The sequence below is a fragment of the Aquarana catesbeiana genome, linkage group LG01 (assembly GCF_042186555.1).
Source record: "Aquarana catesbeiana isolate 2022-GZ linkage group LG01, ASM4218655v1, whole genome shotgun sequence".
NCBI classification, from domain to species: domain Eukaryota; kingdom Metazoa; phylum Chordata; class Amphibia; order Anura; family Ranidae; genus Aquarana; species Aquarana catesbeiana.
In genome coordinates this window covers 336,006,797-336,032,771 of record NC_133324.1, presented here as the reverse complement: position 1 = coordinate 336,032,771, position 25,975 = coordinate 336,006,797, and the positions used below count along the sequence as shown (strand labels likewise).

The window sequence follows — 25,975 nt, the reverse complement described above, 5'->3', positions numbered from 1 at the left end:
GAAAGTGCTAAAATATTTAGTAATGGGGCACCACATCCAAAAATCTATGCAAAGAGCAAAAGCATGTGTAGGATGAGGAAAAAAAGGGAATTTCTCAATACCCCCCAAGGAATGACTCCATAACATTATCAATATTTCTGAGTTTTATAAAAATATAATTTTTTGTTATAACAAGCTGTGATTAAAAAAAATATGTGTATATGTTTTTAATTCCATCTTGTTATAATAAAACATGTATATTTTTTATAATACTCAGAAATATTGTCAATGTTGTGGAGTCATTCCTTGGGGAGTACAGAAAAAGTCAATTTTTTCCTCGTTCTACACATGCTTTTGCTCTTTACATCATAATGGAAACCTGTCATGAAAGAAATATGAAGGATTTCATTTTTTTATCACAGCTACTGTAAATGATAGTAGATTGTCATGCTGACTTATATAAACACTTGTAGATACCCCAGAAATTGCTGACTACAAATAATGAGCGCTCCTGAATGAAATGAATATATCAATTGATGTGTACATTGATAATAACAAATGAAATGCATATTGTAATGTATGTCCAATTACAGAACCATGATTTGAGCTGCTGCCATAAATTGTAATGTATGTCCAATTACAGAACCAAGATTTGAGCTGCTGCCATAAACACTTGCTGAAGGCAAGCTGGAAATAAATAGTTTGATAGTACCCACAATCTAAATCATGTGAGAGGCAGCGCTGCAGAAACCAGCAGTAATCTCTCACGGTTAGCTCAAAAGTACCGTTTAATTATACTGGTCAGAAAGTCCGAACAAATGTGTCATCCAAAATGCTCGATAACAATGTTGCAAAGATCTTTCTCAATATGCAGTATGTGATATCTCTGTTGGGCAGTCAGGTACGAAGGAACAATGTCCAGGCACAAACAAACCCCCACTGTCTCCAATATATATGCAGGACACAAGTGAGGAATCCCCCTATATATTCAATCCTTACCAGACCGTAGCGGGTTAGAAGGCATAAGACAATCATGGACTCCTACTAGCCGACTTCCCTTCAGAGGCACCACTGACGATTAGTTGCTAGCAGGTGGATCGGGTCACTGTCCGGATCGGCTCATTCATGTGGAAAGGGGAAAATAAAGAGCTCCATAGCGTAATCCCGTTGGTAAAAATGTATTAAACATATCACCCCCCCCGTAGCAAGTACACTCAATTTAAAACAGCAGTTAAAGCATAATGTACAGTTATATCCTTTAAGGAGATCACGAAGTTTGACAACAGTTGTGCAGCGCGATTTTCAAACAGTGGCTTAGCTTCACAATAGAAACGACTCAAGGATAGTCATATAGCCACACCTTGACGCATTTCATCATCTAGGACATCATCTGCGGGCGTGGCTATACAGCACGACTTCACCCTTTTTATATCTCAGTCAATTGGCTTCACTCCGCAGGTTTAACCCGTTCAATCGGTGTCTATCGCACCACACGCGAAATGGGTGTGGGTACTATCAAACTGTCATGCTGACTTGCTTTACTCAGTACTTTGAGGGGTTTCAGACTTTTCCCACACTTTCTTGATCTGTTTGCTTGATCCTAGTGACTCAAAGGGGTTGATTTACTAAAGGCAAACAAGCTGTTCACTTTGCAAGGGAAGTTGAACATAACAAGGGAATTTTCCCAAGAGCTTAGTAATTTGTGGTGAAAGTAAAAAAAAAATTGAACTTTTTTTGAGAGAACGTGATTGGATGATGCAAGTCAGTAGGGGTTTTCGTTATTCACTAAACTCTGGGAAAAGTTACTTTGTAAAGTGCAACAGTCTATTTGACTTTAGTAAAACAATCCAAAGTCAAGTCAGCTCAACTCAACTCAACTCAAGTCCAATGGGTTGGAATAATAGCATCAGGTCAAAATAAAATTCATATTTTCAGATTTTTTTTTTTCATTTCAAGCATAGTATAAATAGCATTTTAATAACTAGCTTTTTAATGTCCCCTTACTTCAGTCTTTAGAGGTTTACATAATGAAAAAATAAATAAATAAATAAATAAATAAATATACATCTTTTTGTTATATTGCAGCCATTTGCTAAAATCATTTAAGTTCATTTTTTTCCTCATTAATGTACATGCAGCACCCCATATGGACAGAAAAACACAGAATTGTTGACATTTTTGCAGATTTATTAAAAAAGAAAAACTGAAATATCACATGGTCCTAAGTATTCAGATCCTTTGCTCAGTATTTAGTAGAAGCACCCTTTTGATCTAATACAGCCATGATTCTTTTTAAGAAAGATGCAACATGTTTTTCACACCTGGATTTGGGGATCCTCTGCCATTCCTCCTTGTAGATCCTCTCCAGTTCTGTCAGGTTGGATGGTAAACTGTGGTGGACAGCCATTTTTAGGTCTCTCCAGAGATGCTCAATTGGGTTTAAGTCAGGGCTCTGGCTGGGCCATTCAAAAACAGTCACAGAGTTGTTGTGAAGCCACTCCTTCGTTATTTTAGCTGTGTGCTTAGGGTCATTGTCTTGTTGGAAGGTAAACCTTTGGCTCAGTCTGAGGTCCTGAGCACTCTGGAGAAGGTTTTCATCCAGGATATCCCTGTACTTGGCCCCCTTCATCTTTCCCTCGACTGCAACCAGTCATCCTGTCCCTGCAGCTGAAAAACACCCCCACAGCATGATGCTGCCACCACCATCCTTCACTGTTGGGACTGTATTGGACAGGTGATGAGCAGTGCCTGGTTTTCTCCACACATACCGCTTAGAATTAAGGCTAAAAAGTTCTATCTTGGTCTCATCAGATCAAAGAATCTTATTTCTCACCATCTTGGAGTCCTTCAGGTGTTTGTTAGCGAACTCCATGCAGGCTTTCATGTGCCTTGCACTGAGGAGAGGCTTCCGTTGGGCTACTCTGCCATAAAGCTCCAACTGGTGGAGGGCTGCAGTGATGGTTGACTTTCTACAACTTTCTCCCATCTCCCGACTGCATCTCTGGGACCCACAGAGATCTTTGCATTCTACCTTACTTCTCTCATCAAGGCTCTTCTCCCCCGATAGCTCAGTTTGGCCAGACGGCCAGCTCTAGGAAGGGTTCTGGTCGTCCCAAACGTCTTCCATTTAAGGATTATGGAGGCCACTGTGCTCTTAGGAACCTTAAGTGCAGCAGAAATGTTTTTGTAACCTTGGCCAAATCTGTACCTTGCCACAATTCTGTCTCTGAGCTCTTCAGGCAGTTCCTTTGACCTCATGATTCTCATTAGCTCTGACATGCACTGTAAGCTGTAAGGCCTTATATAGACAGGTGTGTGGCTTTCCTAATCAAGTCCAATCAGTATAATCAAACACAGCTGGACTCAAATTAAGGTGTAGAACCATCTCAAGGATGATCAGAAAAAATGGACAGCACCTGAGTTAAATGGGGTCTGAATACTTTCCGTCCCCACACTCTCTCCCAATATATATATATATATATATACTGATGAGAAGCTATTTAGTGGTATTTGTGTATTTATTCCTGAAAATGAAATGTGTCAGTGCTAGGATTGGCATAAGTTGAGGCATTAGTTGAGTATAGAAGTCAGATTTAGTTGATGGTCATGGGATGATGGGAATAGAGCATATGTATTTAATTTATTTTTATATAAGCCTGAAATGTCTTATTAAAGTGATTGTAAGGGTTCTTTTTTTTTATTTTAAAATAACAAACATATCATACTTACCTCCATTGTGCAGCTTGTTTTGCACAGAGTGGCCCTGAACCTTGTCTTCTGGGGTCCCCCGGCGGCTCTTGAGGCTACTCTCCACATCTGATAACCCTCTCAGAGAAGCGCTTCCCTGAGGGGGTTACCTTGCGGCCGCGCTCCCGAGTCCAGCATTCGGCGTACATAGTCGCCGAATGTATGACTCAGCCCTGCCCCCCAGAGCCTGCGTCATTGGATTTGATTGACAGCAGAGGGAGCCAATGGCTGTACTGCTATCAATCTATCCAATCAAGAGCTGAGAACCCCGGGCAGAAAGACAGCGCGTCCCCGGCAGGTTAAGTTTCAGGGCTCAGGTAAGTAAAACGGGGGGGGGACTGAGGGGCCAGTCACTGCCAGGTGTTTTTTCACCTTAATGCATAGGCTGCATTAAGGTGAAAAAACACGAAGGTTTACAACCCCTTTAATTATATGTAATGTCTTCTTCTACCACTATGAGCCCTACCTCAATTAAAATGTACAAATGGTATGATACAAGGAAAGGTATGATCATTGGGAGACACATACTGCTGACTCCATGGTAGGGTATCCAGAAATATTAAACATGTGTTGGTAATTACTGATGACACTTTGGGAAATGTGTACAACTGCCTCTCTAGTAGTATATCTGGAAATAATAGACATTTTATGGTAAGTTCTGATAACACTAGATGACAAAATGACCATGTGATGTCTTTGGCCAACATTAGGCCACAATAAACATGTAGACATGTGCAAAATGAAAACTATTGTTTTGTTTTGAATCAATTCGATATGTTACTAATTTCGTTACGTTGCATTTGTAACAAAATTAGTTTAGTTTAGTTTTGTTTCATTTGTTTATTTTCCACCAAACTCAAATTTTTCCAATGGATTTGAAGTATTGGAATTTAGATTGAAAATCTCAAATCAATTAAAATTCATTGTGAAGAATAGCTGCTTGTTAAGGAGAGGGCGGCCGCTGTGTCCTTAGCAACCATGACTCATCTACTGCCAGCGGATTCCCTCCTGACAGTCGAATGTATACGAACAATGCCGGCTTTAAATTAAAAAAACAGTATGGAAGTCCCCCACAATCCATACCAGGTCCTTCGGGTCTAGTATGGATTTTGAGGGTAACCCCATGTTAACCCCAATGTCATAAATAACCCCAAAGTTTTTATTAAATTGCGTGAGGTTCCCCCCCCCAAAATCCATACCAGACCCCCAGGTCTGGTATGAATTTTAAGGGCATCCCTACCCAGTTAAAAAATGGCATGGGGCCCCCCAAAATCTATACCAGACCCTTATCCGAGGATGCAGCACAGCAGGCCAGAAAAGGGTGGGGAAAGCTAGTGCCCCCCATCTCCTGAACCATATCAGGCCACATTCCCTCAACACGGGGGGTGCTTTGGGGCAGGAAAGTTCCCCCGCAAAGCATCTTGTCCCCATGTTGATGAGGACAAGGGCCTCTTCCCCACAACCCTGGGCAGTGGTTGTGGGGGGTCTGTGGGTAGGGGGGCTTAACAGAATCTTGAAACCTCCTTTAGCAAGGTGCCCCCAGATTATGGCCCCCTCTTTATGTGAATGATTAAAGTGTACTCATTCACCAAAAAAAGTGTCAAAAATAAAATAAAAACACAAACACAGTTTTTGACAAGTCTTATATTTAAAAAAAGAAACAAAAAAAGTAATGTCCACCAAAGTAAATCCAGCATCAATCACGATGAACACCATCAACCGACCGGAAAAACAAAAAAAGAAGTGTGCATGTGAGGCTTGCCTCCTGGCGACTGATATCTCTAGTTCCCATGGATGGTAAATAAACAATGGACAGGGTTCACCAGATAACAGGTGACCTGACCCCTTTGTTTATTTACTGTTGGCACTGAAAACTGGAGCTGTCTGTCAGTGGGGTGCCTAGTGACTCTAAATATACAAAGCGGTAGGGGTTACCCGCTGTCACCGGTGATCCCGCCTCTTTGTTTATTGACTGTCAGTGGGAACTGGAGCTGTCAGTCGCACCTCTTTTTTGTTTTTTCGGGTTAGCGGGTTTTTACTTGTTTTGGACACTTTTTTGGGTAAATGAGTTAGGGGTACTATGTACCCCTACTTAATCACATGGGGGGCCGGGATCTGGGGTTGTGGGGAAGAGGCCCTTGTCCCCAGTAACATAGGCGCAAGGTGCTTTGAGGTGGCCCCCTGTCCCAAAGCACCCCCCCCCATGTTGAGGGCATGTGGCCTGGTATGGTTCAGAAGGGGCCTGCTGACAGCAGATGAGTCATGGTTGTTAAGGATGCGGCAGCCAGCTGCTCCTTAACAACCAGCTATTTTTGAATCATTTCGGATCATTTGTTTCATTCGGATGCTTTAAACATGGAAATGAAACAAATAAATGTCATTGTTTCATTAAACTTTAATTTGGATTAGTTGAAATTTGTTACTGTAGTCATTTAGAAATTCAGATACATCGGAATCTCCAAATAACGAAAATTTTGTTCGAATTTCGATTTAGGGCAAAATGAACCGCACATGTCTAATAAGCAGCCCAGTTGACATCTCTTGAGAATAGTGTCTACTTATGTTGCATTTTTCTTCTAGTAGGCTGCAGCCAGTCCCCCTAGGATAATAGGATAATAGTAGCAATGAGACAGTCTGCTGTTCACATGAAAACCTGAACGATAAGAGAAACTATATATAGTCCAACCACCAACTTATTTCTGGACATTTTTGTATCCTTTTTGAAGGATGCAGGCAGTATTAAAAGAACACCATTAGCCTAGGAATGATTGGCTTTTATAATGGTCACTATAATTATGCAAAATTTCAATTTTGCGAACATGACACTCAATATACCTTTATAAATCATTTTACAGAGGACATGTCCAAATAAGATATTTCTCCCCCATGTTCACTCCTTTCTTAATACAATAAATACAAAAATAGTAGTACCCTGCTTGCATTGTCTTGATAAACCCTTGCTTTGGACTCATACAATGAGAGCACTCAAAAGATCATAGGCCCAGTTGTTTGGTCACATGATCATGTCAAATTACTGATTGAGTAGTGACTTCTGAGACCACAGTAAGTGTGTAAAGTCTATTGATATCATTTATGTAGCTGAGAGGGCAAGGATGTGAGGATCATATGTGTAAATAGTATACACTACTTCCAACTACCAAGTACTGGTAGTTTTTTAGCGGTATTGTGTTTAAATGTGTAAGACAGTGTTGAAGTTTATAAAATGTACCATCCAAACAATCTCAAAATCCTTAACCAGACTAATTACATTTAAAATATTATTTTTCACATATAGCATTTTCATCCACTTCAATAACCTCTACAACAACACCACTACATACCACTAAAGGTACAGTATGCATGTAACTTTTTAATTAAAAAAGATCAGCTGGTCAGTACAGTTCATTTTTTTTAGTGTTATTTCAATGTTCTATACAGGTGTAACTGGGGATTATATGTGTAAACAATATACACTGCATAAGTACTGGTATTTTTTAGCAGTATTGTGTTTAAATGTGTAAGACAGAGTTGAAGTTTATAAAATCTACCATCCAAACAATCTCAAAATCCTTATACGGACTAGTTACATTTAAAACATATTATTTTGCAGGTTTTGCATTTTCATTCACTTCGAAAACCTCTGCAACAACACCACTACATACCACTAAAGGTAAAGCATGACAATTCTGCATGTAACTTTGGCATACCTCACATTTTATTTAAAAAAGATCAGCTGGTCTGTGCAGTCAATATTTTCTAGTGTTATTTCAATGTTCTATACAGGTGTAACTGAACCTACCGGTATAAATATGTACCTGAACAAAAAAAAAAATAACCTGAATGTGACATTTTAGAAATGTATTCAAGCATTATGGGAATTGCAGTCTTCTAAACATGCAACATAAATAACTTGATTATTAATTTAATTTGGGGATCTACTTTTTTTAAATGTTTATGTTGATTCTGAAAAACTATTATCGTATGAAATGTTTTATGAGGATTGAAGTTATCCATAAATCACACAATTGGCAGTCAAATTATTTTTTCAAATATAGTTTGGTTGTAAATCATCCTTTGTAAATCATCCTTTGAGTATCATTCATGTCCCTGAACGTTAGCTCCTCCTTAAAGGGCCACTGTACTATTAATCTGGGAAAAATAGAAAAAAACACTGATGCAGGTACTTTTCTGTATTTTCAGGGTTTGTAAAGGAATTAAACATGGCAAATTGTGCATGTATTTTTTATTTTGTGCAGATATGTTTTTTCAATTTTTCATGGCTTTAAAAGAAGCCCACTCATACAGGAAGTTGGCATAAATTCAGCATCCAGATTTTAGGATTTAACTGTAATTTTGATATGAATAATGGTGCAATTAATATGTGTGTAGCCAGCTTTAAAAAATCCAAAGAATTAAATAAAAACTTTGCAAGTTTGCAAGACATTTAAATCCAAAGGCCTTTAGCAACTTTCCCTTAAAGTATCTGTAAACACACAGTAAATAAGTCATAGGTTATAATAGTAAATATTGTTCTTATATTATAATCGCATTTAGTTTTGTAAAGCAGCATTGATACTACTACTTGATACTACTTTTTTTGCAGTTTTGTATTGCAGTCACGTGACTGCAAAGCTTTTATATAATGTCCTCCTTCCTACTATTGGGGGTGTGTCACTTTACAAAGTAGGTGGGTATTTGCTTTGCTTACACACAGCGGGGAAGTACATTCCCTGCTGTGTACACTGTTTTCCATAGGACAGATGCTGCAACCCAGCTGATATTTTGAGGCTCCTGCTGGGACTTGCTGTCATTCAAGAAAATAGGGCTGGGTGGATGCTGCCAAACTAACCACAGGAGATACAGGCTCTCTCTCCAGAGTGGTGTCAGGAACAATGAATCAGGCTGAGACAGAAGTGCAGTAAAAAACACACTTTTTAATAAAATGGTAAAATGGTACAAACAGAGTAAACGTAGTCAAAACATAGCCAGGGTTCAGTAACCAGAGCGGGTAGTTGGAACAAGCCAGTGAAACAGGAATTCAGAAATCAGCATAGTAGAAGCAGTAAACAGGATCAGGAACCAGAAGGGAAGTCAGACAGGCAAAAGTCTTTAACAGGAAAACACAGCAGAGAGTATCCAGATATACTGACCAAGCGAAGGCACAGGAGATCTGATCCAGGCAGTTTAAATAGCCAGCAGGGCTAGCTGATGAGCAGGAAATGAAGACCAAGTGAGTCACTGTGGAATGAAGAGTACTGACAATTAACCGGCAGCTGAGCACAGAGCTCAGAGAAGGAAGGGCTGAGCCCAGCCCTGACAAGTGGAAGCAAGGATCCACATATTAACCACGCCAGCACAGATTTGCTTTAGTGTTTGGTGTGGTCAGGATGAAAAACAGAGAAGGGGAACTGGCAGGATCACCAGGTATTCAGGAGAAATTTAGGAACCCTAAAATAAACAGGGACTATTTAGCTTACATAACACATTAACAAAATACACATATACATTTTAAAAATTTTAGGGAAACGTACACTTTAAGGTAAGACATAGTTTTTTCAACTTAGCTATAAATTCCGAGTTGAGATCATACTTCAGCAGAATATCGATTATATTTTCTTTTTGGTTTCTGTATATACTTGGTGGAGATCTCCATTGACATTATTATTATTTGAACTGCTATTAAAAAAACTTGTCCAAATAACTGCAGGGCCCCTCCCTGCTCTAATGGTCCTAAAGACAAGCAGAGACCCCATGTGAGATTCCCATGTGTTAGGTTTTTTTAGGGATGTCAAAGCATCAAAAGACTAGTTAGGCTAGTTACATGAAAAATACAAATTATTATGTGTATCTATATTTATTATTATTTTTTTTTTTTAAAGCAGGAATTGATGTAGTTAGCACTGAACTGATGACTTCTGCTGTACATGTGGGGAAAACACAGTTGATAACCACCTATTATCCCAGTCAAGCAACTAATATCACAATTGCAGAAAACATTCAGAAAAGTGAGTAAAATCAGTGAACAAAATGTATAACAGAAATGTGATACAAATCTGTGTAGATACAATATCTAAGATGAACTAACAAATTAAGTAATGAAGTTAATCTTAAAGTGGTTGTAAACCTCAGACATGAAATATGAACAAAGTATAATCCTATATATTGCATACTTGTCTTAATTAAGAGCACTAAGTGCCGTTTCTGTCTGCTGCCTCTTTCCTCTGCTATCAGCAGGAATCACTTCTTACAAGTTTTCCAGACACGAGAAAAAAAGTGAGGGATCTCCAGCTAAATGACAGCCTCAGTTGGGGGGGTGTCCCTTCCCTCCAATCAGCTCTCACAACTTCCCTCACTGAGCTCTGCAGAGTGTAACTTCATAAATAGGATTCGCAGCTATGAATAAGCACTGCTGTTAGTGCGAAACGCGTCAGTTCCCCTTGATTTTTTCAATATAAGGCAATTTTTTCAGCTGTCCAGAACTACTTCCTATTTATTGCTACGTGCAATTGCCAGCACCTGTGGCTTCTAAACTGGTGAAGAGGTTTACTATTGTTTGACCTCCTGGAGCAGTGATATCTTCCCTTCCCTAGAGTGTAACTTCATGTTCAACTTTTTTTCTGACAGCTCAGCCAAGCTTTATAAATTCTTGACGTTGAATGGCTGTAGAGAAGAAAATACTGCAGATAAACAGGTACAACTTATGTATGGGCCACTCACTTTACTGGGTGTATTTAAGGGTTTACAATCACTTTAAGCTGAGATTTGATTATTTCTTCCTATTAGAATAATAAATAATTATAACTACAACTGGCAAATTTTTGAGAAAAAAAGGAGAAAGATGGTCCTAGATCGGACTTTAGAGGCAAAATAGACGAGAGTATATAAAAATATATATTTTATTAACCACTTGCCGACCGCCTAACGTATATATACGTCGGCAGAATGGCACGGGCAGGCAGAATCACGTACCTGTACGTGATCTGCCTCCCGCGGGCGGGGGGTCCGATCGGACCCCCCCCGGTGCCATCGGCGGTCGGCATCTGACTGGGAGCGTCGGGAGGCGAGGGGGAGACCATCCGATCGTGGCCCCCCCCTCGCGATCGCTCCCAGCCAATGGGAATCCTCCTCTGCCTGTGTGTAGTTTCACACAGGCAGAGGATGTGATGTCATCTCTCCTCGGTCTGGCAGTTTCCGTCCAGCGCCGAGGAGAGAAGACATGTAAGTGCACACAACACAAACACACACAGTAGAACATGCCAGGCATACCTTACACCCCCGATCCCCCCCCCGATCGCCCCCCAATCACCCCCCCCCCCGTCACAAACTGACATTAGCAGTATTTTTTTTTTTTTTTTCTGATTACTGCATAGTGTCAGTTTGTGACAGTTACAGTGTTAGGGCAGTGAATATTACCCCCCTTTAGGTCTAGGATACCCCCCTAACCCCCCCTAATAAAGTTTTAACCCCTTGATCACCCCCTGTCACCAGTGTCACTAAGCGATCCTTTTTCTGATCGCTGTATTAGTGTCGCTGGTGACGCTAGTTAGAGACGTAAATATTTAGGTTCGCCGTCAGCGTTTTATAGCGACATGGACCCCCATATACTATCTAATAAAGGTTTTAACCCCTTGATTGCCCCCTAGTTAACCCTTTCACCACTGATCACTGTATAACTGTTACGGGTGACGCTGGTTAGTTCGTTTATTTTTTATAGTGTCAGGGCACCCGCCGTTTATTACCGAATAAAGGTTTAGCCCCCCGATCGCCTGGCGGTGATATGCGTCGCCCCAGGCAGCGTCAGATTAGCGCCAGTACCGCTAACACCCACGCACGCAGCATACGCCTCCCTTAGTGGTATAGTATCTGTACGGATCAATATCTGATCCAATCAGATCTATACTAGCGTCCCCAGCAGTTTAGGGTTCCCAAAAACGCAGTGTTAGCGGGATCAGCCCAGATACCCGCTAGCACCTGCGTTTTGCCCCTCTGCCCGGCCCACCCAAGTGCAGTATCGATCGATCACTGTCACTTACAAAACACTAAACGCATAACTGCAGCGTTCGCATAGTCAGGCCTGATCCCTGCGATCGCTAACAGTTTTTTTGGTAGCGTTTTGGTGAACTGGCAAGCACCAGCCCCAGGCAGCGTCAGATTAGCGCCAGTACCGCTAACACCCACGCACGCACCGTACACCTCCCTTAGTGGTATAGTATCTGATCGGATCAATATCTGATCCGATCAGATCTATACTAGCGTCCCCAGCAGTTTAGGGTTCCCACAAACGCAGTGTTAGCGGGATCAGCCCAGATACCTGCTAGCACCTGCGTTTTGCCCCTCCGCCCGGCCCGGCCCAGCCCAGCCCACCCAAGTGCAGTATCGATCGATCACTGACACTTACAAAACACTAAACGCATAACTGCAGCGTTCGCAGAGTCAGGCCTGATTCCTGCGATCGCTAACAGTTTTTCTGGTAGCGTTTTGGTGAACTGGCAAGCACCAGCCCCAGGCAGCGTCAGGTTAGCGCCAGTACCGCTAACACCCACGCACGCAGCATACGCCTCCCTTAGTGGTATAGTATCTGATCGGATCAATATCTGATCCGATCAGATCTATACTAGCGTCCCCAGCAGTTTAGGGTTCCCACAAACGCAGTGTTAGCTGGATCAGCCCAGATACCTGCTAGCACCTGCGTTTTGCCCCTCCGCCCGGCCCAGCCCAGCCCACCCAAGTGCAGTATCGATCGATCACTGACACTTACAAAACACTAAACGCATAACTGCAGCATTCGCAGAGTCAGGCCTGATCCTTGCGATCGCTAACAGTTTTTTTGGTAGCGTTTTGGTGAACTGGCAAGCACCAGCGGCCTAGTACACCCCGGTCGTAGTCAAACCAGCACTGCAGTAACACTTGGTGACGTGGCGAGTCCCATAAGTGCAGTTCAAGCTGGTGAGGTGGCAAGCACAAGTAGTGTCCCGCTGCCACCAAAAAGACAAACACAGGCCCGTCGTGCCCATAGTGCCCTTCCTGCTGCATTCGCCAATCCTAATTGGGAACCCACCAATTCTGCAGCGCCCGTACTTCCCCCATTCACATCCCCAACCAAATGCAGTCGGCTGCATGAGAGGCATTTTCTTTATGTCCTCCCGAGTACCCCTACCCAACGAACCCCCCCAAAAAAGATGTTGTGTCTGCAGCAAGCGCGGATATAGGCGTGACACCCGCTATTATTGTCCCTCCTGTCCTGACAATCCTGGTCTTTGCATTGGTGAATATTTTGAACGCTACCATGCACTAGTTGAGTATTAGCGTAGGGTACAGCATTGCACAGACTAGGCACACTTTCACAGGGTCTCCCAAGATGCCATCGCATTTTGAGAGACCCGAACCTGGAACCGTTTACAGTTATAAAAGTTAGTTACAAAAAAAAGTGTAAAAAAAAAAAAAAAAAAACACATACAAAAATATAAAATAAAAAAAAAATAGTTGTCGTTTTATTGTTCTTTCTCTCTCTATTCTCTCTCTCTATTGTTCTGTTCTTTTTTACTGTATTCTATTCTGCAATGTTTTATTGTTATTATGTTTTATCATGTTTGCTTTTCAGGTATGCAATTTTTTATACTTTACCGTTTACTGTGCTTTATTGTTAACCATTTTTTTGTCTTCAGGTACGCCATTCACGACTTTGAGTGGTTATACCAGAATGATGCCTGCAGGTTTAGGTATCATCTTGGTATCATTCTTTTCAGCCAGCGGTCGGCTTTCATGTAAAAGCAATCCTAGCGGCTAATTAGCCTCTAGACTGCTTTTACAAGCAGTGGGAGGGAATGCCCCTCCCCCCCCAACGTCTTCCGTGTTTTTCTCTGGCTCTCTTGTCTCAACAGGGAACCTGAAAATGCAGCCGGTGATTCAGCCAGCTGACCATAGAGCTGATCAGAGACCAGAGTGGCTCCAAACATCTCTATGGCCTAAGAAACCGGAAGCTACGAGCATTTTATGACTTAGATTTCGCCGGATGTAAACAGCGCCATTGGGAAATTGGGAAAGCATTTTATCACACCGATCTTGGTGTGGTCAGATGCTTTGAGGGCAGAGGAGAAATCTAGGGTCTAATAGACCCCAATTTTTGCAAAAAAGAGTACCTGTCACTACCTATTGCTATGATAGGGGATATTTACATTCCCTGAGATAACAATAAAAATGATTAAAAAAAAAAAAAAAATGAAAGGAACAGTTTAAAAATAAGATAAAAAAATAATAATAATAAAGAAAAAAAAAAAAAAAAAAAAAAGCACCCCTGTCCCCCCTGCTCTCGCGCTAAGGCGAACGCAAGCGTCGGTCTGGCGTCTAATGTAAACAGCAATTGCACCATGCATGTGAGGTATCGCCGCGAAGGTCAGATCGAGGGCAGTAATTTTAGCAGTAGACCTCCTCTGTAAATCTATAGTGGTATCCTGTAAAGGCTTTTAAAGGCTTTTAAAAATGTATTTAGTTTGTCGCCACTGCACGTTTGTGCGCAATTTTAAAGCATGTCATGTTTGGTATCCATGTACTCGGCCTAAGATCATCTTTTTTATTTCATCAAACATTTGGGCAATATAGTGTGTTTTAGTGCATTAAAATGTAAAAAAGTGTGTTTTTTCCCCAAAAAATGCGTTTGAAAAATCGCTGCGCAAATACTGTGTGAAAAAAAAAAATGAAACACCCACCATTTTAATCTGTAGGGCATTTGCTTTAAAAAAAATATATAATGTTTGGGGGTTCAAAGTAATTTTCTTGCAAAAAAAAATTATTTTTTTATGTAAACAATAAGTGTCAGAAAGGGCTTTGTCTTCAAGTGGTTAGAAGTGTGGGTGATGTGTGACATAAGCTTCTAGATGTTGTGCATAAAATGCCAGGACAGTTCAAAACCCCCCCAAATGACCCCATTTTGGAAAGTAGACACCCCAAGCTATTTGCTGAGAGTCATGTTGAGTCCATGGAATAATTTATATTGTGACACAAGTTGCGGGAAAGAGACAATTTTTTATTTTTTTTATTTTTTTTTGCACAAAGTTGTCACTAAATGATATATTGCTCAAACATGCCATGGGAATATGTGAAATTACACCCCAAAATACATTCTGCTGCTTCTCCTGAGTATGGGGATACCACATGTGTGGGACTTTTTGGGAGCCTAGCCGCGTACGGGACCCCGAAAACCAAGCACCGCCTTCAGGCTTTCTAAGGCCGTAAATTTTTGATTTCACTCTTCACTGCCTATCACAGTTTCGGAGGCCATGGAATGCCCAGGTGGCAAAAAAAACCCCCAAATGACCCCATTTTGGAAAGTAGACACCCCAAGCTATTTGATGAGAGGTATAGTGAGTATTTTGCAGACCTCACTTTTTGTCACAAAGTTTTGAAAATTGAAAAAAGAAAAAAAAAATTTTTTTTTCTCGTCTTTCTTTATTTTCAAAAACAAATGAGAGCTGCAAAATACTCACCATGCCTCTCAGCAAATAGCTTGGGGTGTCTACTTTCCAAAATGGGGTCATTTGGGGGGGGGGTTGTGCCACTTGGGCATTCCATGGCCTCCGAAACTGTGATAGGCAGTGAGGAGTAAAATCAAAAATGTACGCCCTTAGAAATCCTGAAGGCAGTGATTGGTTTTCGGGGTCCCGTACGCGGCTAGGCTCCCAAAAAGTCCCACACATGTGGTATCCCCGTACTCAGGAGAAGCAGCTAAATGTATTTTGGGGTGCAATTCCACATATGCCCATGGCCTGTGTGAGCAATATATCATTTAGTGACAACTTTGTGCAAAAAAAAAAAAAAAAATTTGTCACTTTCCCGCAACTTGTGTCAAAATATAAAACATTCCATGGACTCAACATGCCTCAAAGCAAATAGCTTGGGGTGTCTACTTTCCAAAATGGGGTCATTTGGGGGGGTTTTATGTCATCTGGGCATTTTATGGCCTTCAAAACTGTGATAGGTAGTGAGGAGTAAAATCAAAAATGTACGCCCTTAGAAATCCTGAAGGCAGTGATTGGTTTTCGGGGCCCCGTACGCGGCTAGGCTCCCAAAAAGTCCCACACATGTGGTATCCCCATACTCAGGAGAAGCAGCTAAATGTATTTTGGGGTGCAATTCCACATATGCCCATGGCCTGTGTGAGCAATATATCATTTAGTGACAACTTTTTGTAATTTTTTTTTTTTTTTTTTTGTCATTGTTCAATCACTTGGGACAAAAAAAATGAATATTCAATGGGCTCAACATGCCTCTCAGCAAATTCCTTGGGGTGTCTACTTTCCAAAATGGGGTCATTTGTGGGGGTTTTGTACTGCCCTGCCATTTTAGCACCTCAAGAAACGACATAGGCAGTCATAAATTAAAGGCTGTGTAAATTCCAGAAAATGTACCCTAGTTTGTAGACCTATAACTTTTGCGCAAACCAATAAATATACACTTATTGACATTTTTTTTACCAAAGACATGTGGCCGAATACATTTTGGCCTAAATGTATGACTAAAATTGAGTTTATTGGATTTTTTTTAGAACAAAAAGTAGAAAATATCATTTTTTTTCAAAATTTTCAGTCTTTTTCCGTGTATAGCGCAAAAAATAAAAACGGCAGAGGTGATCAAATACTATCAAAAGAAAGCTCTATTTGTGGGAAGAAAAGGACGCAAATTTCGTTTGGGTACAGCATTGCATGACTGCGCAATTAGCAGTTAAAGCGACGCAGTGCCGAATTGTAAAAAGTGCTCTGGTCAGGAAGGGGGTAAAACCTTCCGGGGCTGAAGTGGTTAATAACAATTAATCATTCATAGAGCAAATATCAAAATAATTAAAAAACACAAACAATTAACACACAATTAACATGAATGTATGGCGTAACAAAAATGTTAACATCATATAGACAACAGTGAGCCCCTATGTGTCAATGCGTTTCGCTGTTTTGCTTCGTCAGGACACATTCAGGGGTTGTTGGAAAGAACAGGTCTCACTATCTATAATAAAGCACATCAATCAGACATTGTGTAACAATATGTGTAGATAAAAAACATTAGCTGTTGTCATATCCGAGGGACATACACTTAACATACATACAACTACCTTGTCAGCATAAAACATCCACAAATGAAAATTTCCACAATGAATGTCAAAAATCACTGTGTAGATAAAGGGAACGTAATCTCCCAATACTAGTAACCGTATGATGAGCTAGAACAGTTAAAATAATGATATGTATTACTCTCAAAGCCGAGCAATGCTCAATACTTGGATAGATAAAACCAAATATGTATAAAAGATTGTACTTACTAGCTCAAAAAATGTCACTCATGTAGAATATATTACAGGATATCATTCACAGATGATGAACGGTGAAAAAGGAAGGTGAATGGGGGGCGGGGGAGTTGTATGAACATAGCCTACAGGAACTGCATTTTATCCAAAGAACTAGTGATATATATATTCACCAACAACATAAGTATGTCCTTCTAGATGTGGATGACAGCCTCTCCTGAAACTAGCAGAAATGATTTATGCCCTGTACACACGACAGGTTTTCCTATCGGAATAAACTCTGAAGGTTTTTACGATGGAGTTCCGACGGAATTCTGCTCAAGCTGTCTTGCATAGACACAGTCACACCAAATTCCGACCGTCCAGAACGCGGTGATATACAACACGTACGACGGGACTAGAAAATGGAAGTTCAATAGCCAGTAGCCAATAGCTTCCGTCTCGTACTTGCTTCAGAGCATGCGTCGTTTTTGGTACGTTGGAACCCCATACAGACGAGCGGTTTTCCCGATAGGAATTGGTTCCGTCGGAAAAATTTAGAACATGTTCTATTTCTAGGTCCGTCAGAATTTTCGAGGTACAAAGTCCGATGAGGCATACACATGATCAGAATATACGATGAAAAGCTCCCGTAGGACTTTTTCTGTCGGACATTTCGCTCGTGTGTACACGGCATAAGGCTGCACACAGTCCAAGGGCTCATTAAAACAGCCTAGAACAGAAAAGAGACAGGCAACACATGAGAATATTGTTATATAGGCTATTAAGCCAAAAATACAACATAACACTTCTCACGTTTTGTATGAAGGTCACGCACTTACCATGTATGATGTGTAGTCTGGTGTACCCCCCCAGGAAAGCATCTACCACAATGCAGTATAGCAGAGGGGGCTATTTATAGCTCCCTGTGCCTGGTAGCAACTGTAGCCCCACATGGAGTTGATTAGACGCCGTTCAGCGTCGCCGCCAAGTGACGTCACATGGTCGCACTGCAATTGGCACGGCCCTAGCTTGACGTCAGTGTATTCTAAGTATTGATATGTTAATGCACCTTTGCACAGCGCAGGGGCTCACTGTTGTCTATATGGTGTTAACATTTTTGTTACGCCATAAATTCATGTTAATCGTGTGTTAATTGTTTGTGTTTTTTAATTCTTTCGATACTTGCACTATGTATGATTAATTGTTATCAATAAAATATATTTTTTTATATAGTCTCATCCATTTTGCCTCTAAAGTCCAATCTAAGGCCATCTTTGGTCCTCTTTTTCTCTAAAATGTATCCCTAAATACAGATGTGGCTTTAGGAGTGGTTTTCTGATTCTTTCAAACTACAACTGGCACTAATCATTTTCCATAAATAACCAGCATGCTAAACATTGTTTTTTCTTTCAGATGCTTCATCTTTGTTAAATGTAATATTCATCCTTTTGACAAGTTTTATCCTGATAAACATTATCTTGGTTTACCTTTTCATAAGACGTAAGTTTAGGACATTTTTCATGGGTTCACGTTTACATATATACACACTATCTCACAAAAGTGAGTACACCCCTCACATTTTTGTAAATATTTTATTATATCTTTTCATGTGACAACGCTGAAGAAATGACACTTTGCTACAATGTAAAAAAGTGTGTGTACAGCTTGTATAACAGATTAAATTTGCTGTCCTCTCAAAATAACTCAACACACAGCCATTAATGTTTAAACAGCTGGCAACAAAAGTGAGCACACCCCTAAGTGAAAATGTCCAAATTGGGCCTAAAGTTTCAATATTTTGTGTGGCCACCAATATTTTCCAGCACTGCCTTAACCCTCTTGGGTATAGAGTTCACCAGAGCTTCACAGGTTGCCACTGGAGTCCTCTTCCACTCCTCCATGACGACATCACGTAGCTGGTGGATGTTAAAGACCTTGCACTCCTCCACCTTCTGTTTGAGGATGCCTCACAGATGCTCAATGGGGTTTAGGTCTGGAGACATGCTTGGCCAGCCAAATCACCTTTACCCTCAGCTTCTTTAGCAAGGCAGTGGTTGTCTTGGAGGTGTGTTTGGGGTCGTTATCATGTTGGAATACTGCCCTGCAGCCCAGTCTCTAAAAGGAGGGGATCATGCTCTGCTTCAGTATGTCACAGTACATGTTGGCATTCATGGTTCCCTCAATGACCTGTAGCTCCCCAGTGCCAGCAGCACTCATGGAGCCCCAGACCATGAGACTCCCACCACCATTCTTGACTGTAGGCAAGACACACTCGTCTTTGTACTCCTCACCAGGTTGCTGCCACACACGCTTGACACCATCTGAACCAAAAAAGTTCATCTTGGTCCCATCAGACCACAGAACATGGTTCCAGTAATCCATGTCCTTAGTCTGCTTGTCTTCAATCAACTGTTTGTGGCTTTCTTGTGCATCATCTTTAGAAGAGGCTTCCTTCTGGTATGACAGCCATGCAAACCAATTTGATGCAGTGCGTGGTGCATGGTCTGAGCACTGACAGGCTGACCCCCCACCCCTTCAACCTCTGCAGCATTGGTGGCAGCAATCATATGTCTATTTCCCAAAGACAACCTCTGGATATGACGCTGAGCACGTGCACTCAACTTCTTTAGTCGACCATGGCGAGGCCTGTTCTGAGTGGAACCTGTCCTGTTAAACTGCTGTATGGTCTTGGCCACCATGCTGCAGCTCAGTTTCAGGGTCTTGACAATCTTCTTATAGCCTAGGCCTCTTTATGTAGAGCAACAATTCTTTTTTTTCAGATCCCCAGAACAATCGTTTGAAAATCTACTAGTATATGTCCAGTTTTAGGAAAGACAGAGCTCAATCAAGCTTCAATGTTCAGATCCTGTATTCAAAAAAATGTCAAATCAGTATCTTGTACTCGGAAATAGTTCCAAAAACAAGTAGTTCCAAAAGCATACATACCTTTTCTGAAGCCAATCCGACCTGATCTCCAGAGACGGAAGCTCTGCAGAGGACATGGCCGACAACGGCTGTGAAATGAATGGGGAATGATGTCACTATGGAGCTTCCTTTGTCATCCGTGTCCTCTGCACCCTCCTACACAGCGAAGCTGCGGCTGGCAGCTCGGTGTGGGATCTGGTCGGAGCGCCTTCCAAAAGGTATGTATACAAATTTTTTTCTTTACAGGACTAGAGAGGTTAGTGTTAGATCATTGGTGTCTATAGATGCAGGGATTTTAGTTTTAGCATGGACTTCCAAACACTGGGCTGTAGAATGAAAATTGCAAATTTCTGAACACAGAGTATGGCAAATTCTTATAGAAGTCTTAACAAGTATTAAGATCTTTATGTGAATCAATAAACAACTGTTTTTTTCTTTAGGTAAAACAAAGCAAACAGCCATGTCACATGTAAGTTACATATCTCCAATTTGACCTGTATAGTAAAAAGATGGCCATTGTTGCCATGTAACCTGAGAAGATGTTGTTGCTGTGAAGATGCTCCTCAGCTAGTTTCTCATTTTATTCTGCCAGAGACTTTTGGCGGTATATTGCCATCAGGGATATATTTACAACAAATAAATCTACAAAGAGCACATAATATGTATGTAATACAGCAATTTAACCCAGCTTTATTGAATCCAAAATGTGAGTGTCATTACAGGCCTCCCCTCAGCCCACTGCGCAGAGCACTATGTGCATTACAGGCCTCCTCTGACCACCGGCATCCAGAGCACTGTGCATTACAGGCCTCCCCTCAGACCACCATCCAGAGCACTGTGCAGCATTACAGGCCTCCCCTCAAACCACCATCCAGAGCACTATGCAGCATTACAGGCCTCTCAGACCACCATCCAGAGCACTGTGCGCATTACAAGCCTCCTCAGACCACCGTCCAGAGCACTGTGCATTACAGGCCTCCCCTCAGACCACCATGAAGAGCACTGTGCAGCATTACAGGCTTCTCAGACTACCGTCGCAGAGCACTGTGCAGCATTACAGGTCTCCTCAGACCACCAGCCAGAGCACTGTGTGCATTACAAGCCTCCTCAGGCCACCGTCCAGAGCACTGTGTGCAATGCATAACAGGCCTCTTCTTCAGACTGTCCATGTCTAGAGCACTGTGCAGCATTACCTTCCTCCTCAGACCACTGCCCAGAGCACTGTGTGCATCACAGTCCTCCTCAGACCACCGTCCAGAGCACTGTGCAGCATTACAGGCTTCCTTAGACCACCGTCCAGAGCACTGTGTGCATTACAGGCCTCCTCAAGACACTGTCCAGAGCACTGTGCAGCATTACAGGCCTCCCTAGACAGACCACCATCCAGAGCACTGTGCAGCATTACAGGCCTCCTCAGACCGTCCAGAGTGGCTAAATCTATATCTGTGAGTTTGTTCAAACCTTAATACTATAATAACATGATATTAGATTCTTTTACTCCAGGAGTATGAGTTTGGAAATTCTATAGAAATGCTTAAAGTGGATGTAAACCCTCACATATACCCAGTGAAGTAAACAGCCTCAGATGATATACAGAGATGAAACAAATATCTCTACATAAGTTTTACATGTATATCTATCTTCAGCTTTATATACTGTTTAGAAAGTTCAGATTGTGTTAGGAGATTTTCTCTTCCTGTTCAGCACTGAGTGTGAAGTCTGGGCATACAGCCAAGACAGCTGATTGGAGGAAAGGCACACACCCCCTCTCCACATAGGTAAAGACTATCAGAGCTGTTCTGTGAATAGTTTAGCTGTCTGCTAATCTATTTATAGCAACCTCCCTGACACAAATTTCAGTCTTTTTTTTATCTCCGTCGAATGGAGCACATGAAAGCCATGGGACTTAGTGCTTTGAAGAGAGATAAGAAAACACTGCAGAGATATGTGCCCTGCTGAAATTTCATGAATCGGATTTACATCCATTTTAACCACTTCAATACCGGGCACTTTTGTCCCTTCCTGCCCAAGCCAATTTTTAGTTTTCAGCGCTGTCGCACTTTGAATGACAATTGCGCGGTCATACTGCTGTACACTGTACCAACAAAACAATTTTTTATCATTTTGTTCCCACAAATAGAGCTTTCTTTTGGTGGTATTTGATCACTGCTGGCATTTATATTTTTGCGCAACAAATAAAAAAAGACCAATTTTTTTTAAAATAATTTTTCTTTGTTTCTGTTATAAAATTTTGTAAATAAATAAGTTTTCTCCTTCACTGATGGGCACTGATGAGGCTGCACTAATGGGCACTGATAAGGTGGCACTGATGGGCACTGATGAGGTGGCACCAATGAGTTGGCACTGATGAGGTGGCACTGATGGGCACTGAGGAGGGACACCGATAGGTGACACTGATAGGCGGCACTGATGGGCACCGATAGGTGGCACTGGTATACAGCACTGATGGGCATTGAGAAGCGGCACTGATGGGCACTGATGGGCACTGATAGGCGGCACTGATTGGCACTGATAGGCAGCACTGATGGGTACTTATGGGTGGCACGGGTGGGCACTGATTGTTACTGATAGGTGGGCATTGATGGGCACGGATGGGCACTGGTAGGTGGCATTGATGGACACTGATGGGTGGCACTGATGGACACTGATAGATGGCACTGCTGGGCATCACTGATGAGGAGACATCTGGCAGGCACTGACTGACTGGCACTGACTGGTAAGATGTGTGGGCACTGATTAGCATTATTTGGGCACTTACTGGCATCCCTGGCGGTCTAGGGTGGCATCCCTGGTGGCTTCCCTGGTGGTCCAGTGTGGGCATTCGCGGGGGGGGGGGCTGCACTGATAAAAAATCAGCACAATCCCCCCCCCCGTCAGGAGAGCCGCTGATCGGCTCCCCTCTACTCACGTCTGTCAGACGCGAGTGAGGAAAAGCCGATAAAGGCTCTTCCTGTTTACATCGTGATCAGCTGTGATTGGACACAGCTGATCACATGGTAAAGAGCCTCCATCAGAGGCTCTTTACCGAGATCGGTGTTGCGGTGTGTCAGAGTGACACACCACACCACTGATCGCCGCGATGCGTGCCCCCACGGGTGCCCGGCGGCTGTTATTCTGCTAGACGTCATATGACGCCCTGTCAGGATAACGGAACCACCGCCCAGCCGTCATTCTGCTATAGGCCGGGCAGGAAGTGGTTAAATAATGCATTAAAATTTAACTAAACACATTTGATTTTAGTTGACTAAAATTATTTAATTTGAATAAAATGTACTGGAGATTTTAGTCAACTAAAATACGACTAAAACAATTGCAAATGACTAAAATTGGACTAAAACTAAAATGGTATTTTAGTAAAAAGACTATAACTAAATCAAAATTTGGTGCCAAAACTAACACTGGTGGCAGAGATGAATCTACTGCCTACATATTGGGGGTTAATTACTAAAACTGGAAAGTGCAAAATCTGGTGCAGCTCTGCACAGAAACCAGCTTCCAGGTTTGAGCCCCCATTCACATTGACGCGATTTGACATGCGATTTGACAGGTCAAATCGCATGTAAAATCTGAGCCTATTGCTGGAAATAGGAGCGTCCCAATCGGTAGTTCCTGACTTCGGGGGCAATTTCAATAGACATCTGTGCATAAACCTGCACAGATGTCTTTCAAGTCGCCCCCCGAAGTCGGACTGAAATGCAGCTTTGAAATCGTGCGAGTTCAGATGAAAGCCGTGCTCAGTGTGAACGAGGGCTTATTGTCAAAGCTTAATTGAACAAGCTAAAGTTAGAAGTTGATTAGCTACCATGCACAGCTGCACCAGATTCTGAGTGCACCAGTTTTAGTAAATCCCCCTCACTGTGTGTTAAAGGATGTTTCATAAACTTAGTAGGTATATTTTGCATGGCATGTGGAAAGAATGCGTTTTAGTTAAAGCGGGGGTCCACCTATCTATCCTTTTTTTTTTTTTTGAGTTCATTCACAAACTTTTCTTCTCAGCATTACATACTCACATATTGTGTGTAATATGTCCGCCTGTGTCAGATTTCGTCGGAAAGAATAACTTATATTATTCACTGCAGGCAGTTTCCATCTTCATTGTGGGCATTTGAAGCCCACAACCATTTATTTCCTGGATGTGGTGAATGCTGTGCTCCCAGCATTCACTGCTCGTTCCCGCACATGCTCAGTGGCATCCTGGGAAGCCTGAGACTAGCTCCCAGGAGTCTGGGAGAGGCTAGAAACACGCCTACTCCCACGGGAGGAGAATCAGGAAGTGCAAAGAAGAATAGAAAAATAAAAGGTAATTACGGCAATTTAAATTTTTTTAAACGGCATGTCAGCATCTAGGCAAGGAAGAGAATACATACAGATATTGTTCAAAATTTGGGTGGAACTCCGCTTTAAATACTTTGAACTAAAAGGTATCCCTCTTTCACATTTCAGAAAGTTGGTTGATATGATTTTAGTAGTTTTCTAGACAATGCATACTTTCAGCAGTATTGTTACACACATTTCACACAATGTGGTTTTTCGATACTCTTTCGAGGTACTCCTAGTGTAGTAGTCCAGTAGTGTAATGTCTGGTCTGGGCTTTGTACATATGACTCTTCAGCCTTTTACTTGCTCTGTGGTTGAGACTTCAACGCATTTGCTATTCTTGCATCTAGTAGAGGAGGGATGCACTGAAGACTGTATCTCACAAGTAGATCAGACTGGGGTTTTAAACAACAGAAAGTAAAAACTGAAAGTATTGCAATTTGTTTAATAAGCCTTCCCTATGTAGATCCACTGAACCCATTGAGTGAACTTGTCGACCAAAGATCAAAAATATAATTTCTTTGTTTTTTATTTTAGGTTTCTGAGCATATAGTTAATACCTCTGAACTACAGGATGCTCAAGCACTTCCAGATGCCCCCTTCATACCAGGGAACAGAGAAGACCTAGAGGAAACTCATTTGTACTCTGAAATCGATCAAACTCCAACAGTTCTACCTCAGTCATCACTTATTTCATTATACACAACTGAAAAGAAAATTGACTTGATTCCACCGATTTACAAGACAGACTTGTGTCATCACTGTGGCTGATTCATGAAAACTGCAGGAAAGGGAAAAAAAAATGTCTTTACCCAGCGTTTGAATGTACTAGAAAGATGAGCATTACAGAGCAGTCATGATAAATGTTATAGTATTCTTTTCAACTTTTTTTTTCTTCTTTTTTTTTCAAATAATTTTTATTGAAATCGTTTTTCAGTTTGCAACAAGACTAAAACATAAAACACATTCCCACTAGACATAAGAAAAAAAAAACAAAAAAACAAAAAAACTTTGCGACTTCCAGATTATACTTTCATTGTTACTTAAGACCTTTTAAATTATCAGTAGATTAACAATTACATTCTTCATGTATAAAGTTGGCAGCAATATAAAACAAATAAATGTATTCAATTTACCAACTACACCATGATAGCATATATACAGTCATGCTCAAAAGTTTGCATACCCTGGCAGAAATTGTGACATTTTGGCATTAATATTGAAAATTTGACTGATCATGCCAAAAAACTGTCTTTTATTTAAGGACAGCAATCACATGAAGCCATTCATTATCACATATCACATTTTTGGGTTCTTTTTAAATCATAATAATAACAGTGCTTGCTTTGGCAGCACATATACTAAAATTGGAATGATACAGAGAAGATTAGCATGGCCCCTGCGCAAGGATGACACGCAAATTTGTGAAGCATTCCATATTTAAAAAAAAAAAAAATAATAATCATAATAATCACTCTGACACACTGCTCCACCGATCTTGGTAAAGAGCCTCTGGCGAAGGCTCTTTACCATGTAATCAGACGTGTCCAATCACGGCTGATCAGGGTGTTAATAGGAAGAGCCGTTGATCGGCTTTTCCTCACTCGAGTCTGACAGACGCGAGTAGAGGAGAGCCGATCGGCAGCTCTTCTGACAGGGGGGGTCTGCGCTGATTGTTTATCAGCGCAGCCCCCCCTCAGATGACCACAC

At 41.5% G+C, this 25,975-nt stretch overlaps 1 protein-coding gene and 1 non-coding gene across 5 annotated transcripts in view; both read left to right on the top strand.

Moving 5' to 3' along the window:
- The window catches only part of LOC141145217 (uncharacterized), a 67,352-nt gene extending 41,945 nt beyond the window's left edge, over positions 1 to 25,407 (top strand). For 2 of the 4 annotated variants that reach the window (XM_073631740.1, XM_073631717.1), the window contains exons 6-11: positions 7,022 to 7,075; positions 7,337 to 7,396; positions 9,606 to 9,731; positions 18,416 to 18,502; positions 20,368 to 20,396; positions 24,803 to 25,407. In XM_073631740.1, coding sequence (XP_073487841.1) covers positions 7,022 to 7,075; positions 7,337 to 7,396; positions 9,606 to 9,731; positions 18,416 to 18,502; positions 20,368 to 20,396; positions 24,803 to 25,036 — 590 coding nt within the window. In that variant the 3' untranslated portion in view covers positions 25,037 to 25,407. The remainder of the gene's footprint in view (positions 1 to 7,021; positions 7,076 to 7,336; positions 7,397 to 9,605; positions 9,732 to 18,415; positions 18,503 to 20,367; positions 20,397 to 24,802) is intronic. The other 2 variants (XM_073631725.1, XM_073631733.1) reach the window with 2 other exon arrangements.
- Positions 25,408 to 25,602: 195 nt separating this feature from the next.
- LOC141124995 (U6 spliceosomal RNA) lies at positions 25,603 to 25,709 on the top strand. The gene has a single exon (XR_012241306.1). It is a non-coding gene; the product is annotated as a U6 spliceosomal RNA (small nuclear RNA).
- The last annotated feature ends 266 nt before the right edge of the window (positions 25,710 to 25,975 follow it).